At 41.9% G+C, this 3,968-nt stretch overlaps 1 protein-coding gene across 1 annotated transcript in view; it reads left to right on the top strand.

The window, feature by feature from the left end:
• SARC_01684 (hypothetical protein) overlaps nucleotides 1–1,176 on the top strand; it is a gene marked incomplete at both ends in the record, with an annotated part of 4,281 nt that extends 3,105 nt beyond the window's left edge. Inside the window, 3 exons of the mRNA XM_014304585.1 lie at nucleotides 537–585; nucleotides 797–910; nucleotides 1,114–1,176. Coding sequence (XP_014160060.1) covers nucleotides 537–585; nucleotides 797–910; nucleotides 1,114–1,176 — 226 coding nt within the window. The remainder of the gene's footprint in view (nucleotides 1–536; nucleotides 586–796; nucleotides 911–1,113) is intronic.
• Nucleotides 1,177–3,968: the final 2,792 nt, after the last annotated feature.

Here is a 3,968-nt window from a genome sequence, read left to right as displayed (position 1 = left end):
GTGTGTGTGTGTGTGTGTCGTCGTCGTCGTCGTTGTCGTGTCGTCGTCGTCTCGTAGTGTCGTGTGTGTGTGTGTGTGTGTGTGTGTGTGTGTGTGTGTGTGTGTGTGTGTGTGTGTGTGTGTGTGTGTGTCTGTATATATATATATATATATATATATATATATCAGAAGCATTATCCTACAATTACATTGAAGCTGATCAGTGCCTTCAGCATACATGTCTTTCAAACAGTTTTCTCGTGCCAGAAAACTTCTTAGTCATACACTTATCAAATGGCCCTCTTCTATACAGCATCTCTAACAAGTAGGTGAAACGTAGAATTGTGTATTCCCTAACCTCTGCCTGTAGATCAGACCTTCCTGTGTCCGTTAGTTTTCGTATATGGTCCTCACATCTGTACTACCGCGCACATGTACAAGTTATCGCTTGTTTAGTTAAGCTTATCGGCACCCGATTCGCCGCTGGCAATCACTGTGAGGCTCGGACGCTCACTATTCCGCTCCTCTGTCCATTCATGTCCGCCCTTAAATTATAGTCACATACCTCCGAGTGTCAAGCCAGGGCCGAGCGTCACGCGAAGTTCGGTATGTAAAAACCGCATCGATGGTGTCTCCGTTGGTCGTTAGGGTATCTAGCTTGCACGCACTACCTCCGCCATTTGGTAGCCAGCGATTGGTCGGTGTGTCTGCTACGCATACGTGTGTGATCTATTCCTGATTTCAAGACAACAGCCTGATTCCCAACTCCGCGACTGCAAATGTGTCGTGTTCTGACCCTCTTTATGTGCTGCAACAGAAGCCCAAAGGCTTTGCAGGACCCCCGGGCACGGCGAAAGATGTAGAAGACGTATCAGCGGAGGATATGAAGCGTGTCAACAAGTTGTGCCGCTTCTGTATGAGTGCCTTAATGGTGTGTAACACTCACACTTGTTCATGCGGAAAGTTATACGAGTTAAGACTTGAAAGTGTATTTACATCTCTCGCTCTTGCGCGAGTACCTGCTGATATGTTTCAATTCTGATGGGTGCTTTGTAAACTGAACAAAATCTCACGTGCGGTTACTATGCGGTATTTTATTCTGAACGTACGATAACTACACTCTCAATCACACAGTATGACGATGTTGAGACTGCCGTTTCCAATCTTCAAGAGGCGTTGGCGCTGCTGACCGAGTGATGCCTTTCAAATGAAGTGGTCGACAAAAATAGATTTCTAAAGACTAATAAAACACAACAGTCTTCTTCATACCAATAGGTTTCTTTTATTTATCTGTGAATCGCCTCTGTACGTATCATGCAGTTCCCCGGTGCGACCTTTTGTTTATGTATATATGCATAACCCTTCTGATACTACCTAGATTCCTCGTCAGTCCTTCTTTATTTGCCTTCATATACTATTTGACCTCTTGTATGAACGATCTAGTACACGTTTTTATGTCTAAGCTGCCCACAACACAATACCAATCCCTTCGCAAATATGCCCAGGAACAAAATCGTACTGCCAATTTGCTAAATACTAAAATTTATTGAATATTTATATTGCTTCGAACTGTTTTAAAAACGACACCATTATCTCTATGAAATGTATCGTCCTCCTCGCATGAATTTAGGGACAGGCATCTAAATTTGAGAATACTGGCAGTACGGTTGTATGCGGTGTAGAAGAGAATGTAGTCAGTACAAAGATTTGAAATTCATACAGTCCTATTGTATACAATTGGAAAATGATTTACTGAATAGATCTGAACTATGTAGGCAAAAGTCTCCGTCTAAAATTCCTGATCTTTAGCTCACTACCGAGGGCTGAAGCTAAACATAGTCATTTTTATAATCTATCGTATTTCCTTTATTCGTAACGTTCAGTACGAATTAGTCAGCCTGGTTATGTCAATTTCACACTGAATTCAATCACGTGAGAGTCTTCGATGGGGACGCCTAGTCCAAGGTTAGAGCGTCCTTGGTCGATGGTATGCGTGACCGGGGTTGCACCCTCTATACATGCGCGTGTCGTGAGCGCACAACTAGATGTATTATGTATTGTGTTTCATCTTTCTATAAATACTTGTACAGACATAGTCCACTCAGATAGTCAATTGGCATGTGGATAAGAATACTCCGAGACACATGAGTTCGACAAACAAGAAGTTTGACATAGTATAGATAGCTGAGCGTCTCATGGTTTTTTATTATGGCCTGATACTACATTGCATACCGAAGAAAGCGGAAGACAACCTACATTACTACGGCGCTGAGCTTCGCTATAGGCGAGTGCTGGTCGTGGGTGACAAGTATATATATATACTTAGATTGCAGGTGAGTGACCTTTACCCTCTTACTCAGTGGTGAGAAGCTACTGAGGATACGGCACATTAAGCCTTGTGTGAGCACTTAAGAGTCCGCGAGCAGCCGCAGCCTCGAGCGTGTTGCATGGCATCCAGTCAACAGATTCGCCCTGAGAGGTGTTGAGCTGGTGTAGAATTATTACCTATAGGCGGAAAGTGTAAAAGCGTTGTGACAGGATCAGAAAAAGCGTGCCTAACTCGAGTATACTCACAAGTTCATCACGACGCACTCCAGTACAGAACAAGATATCGTATTTCGAGGCACGTACTCAAGACAAGTCATATCATTACACTAGTTATAACTAGACGTCAGGTCGATTATGATCGGGACTTCTGTTGAGTTCCAGGGATGCGATGTCGGCCCTGCGATACTGGGACGCAACAAACAACAATGCGGAGATAGAAACACGTACTTTCGTATAATACAGACCGGATACAAATGGCTCAAGCACTCATATACGAATATAATCGATATGTTTGCTCATTGTCCCGTGGCAAATTATCTTTCAGTACATATCGACTACAAAAACTACAAAATACATACAAAGATTCACGTCTCTTACACAAGGCCGGACGATATCGACAAAGACATTAGCGAGAAAAAAAATATCTTGCCATCTTATACGTGTGTCTCATGCATCGTACTAGGGTCAATAGTTATAACATACATGATGATACATACACACGCACACTGAGAAGATATCGGGCATATATAATATAGGTCCGCAATACAGGCACTGTAGATTTACAAAAACACAACTATTACATTATTACCTCGTAGGGGATGAGCTTAGCTCGGTAGGCTTAAAGTTTGTCGCAAACTATCTTAGGTCGTAAACCTTTATTCTGACATCACAACAACCCCCAGGGAAGCATAAAATCTAGGTTTTACTTTTTAGTTATTATCCGTGTAGGTTCAAATGAGAGCCGTCTATTCTCGCTCTCTAGTTTCTACTTCGTGCCTAGCCGAGTTCATTATATTGGCGAGAGCCCCATTTGGTTGCAGGCGTCTACGCGTGTGCCCTTTAAAGGTATCTATCCTGCACGAAGGGTTGTGTCGAACCTCTTTATGCAGAGTCGGGGTTGTCACAGGCTATTTGTTTTTCCGCGATTGTAGTTGATCGTTCACATTTGTGTTCATATCCGTAAGTGCATCTTGCAGCTTGCACCATTTTGAAGCGGCTGGCTTCTTTTAAGTCTGACTCCGATATGAATTGTGCAATCAATTTGTTTATCTTTTTCTCATCATGGCTGCCTCCACGATAAATATAATATGTTCGCCAATAATCCTTCTACCTCGTTGACCATTTAAGCACTATTCGTCGCATATTCTTTCGTTCGCTTATTGTCATTCCTTGTAGAGGATGGATGGAGTTTACTATAGTTATACGCAAAAAAAAGTATAGAATGCGAACACTTCATACAGTACTCATTTTAAAATCTTTGAGAAATCTCTACTTTTAACATCCGCATCATGTGTTTCAGTTGTTGTTTATATAAACGACACCTCCTTGTAATCTACCATTTCTAAAATATGAAAACGAGAAATTCGCCCCTGATATACCATATGAAGAGTCGTTTTTAAATAATATTAATAATAAGTGTCTTAATTTGGATTGTTGTAAAT

Source organism: Sphaeroforma arctica (genome assembly GCF_001186125.1).
Source record: "Sphaeroforma arctica JP610 unplaced genomic scaffold supercont1.69, whole genome shotgun sequence".
Taxonomy (NCBI): domain Eukaryota; class Ichthyosporea; order Ichthyophonida; genus Sphaeroforma; species Sphaeroforma arctica.
This window is presented reverse-complemented; position numbering and strand designations above follow the sequence as displayed.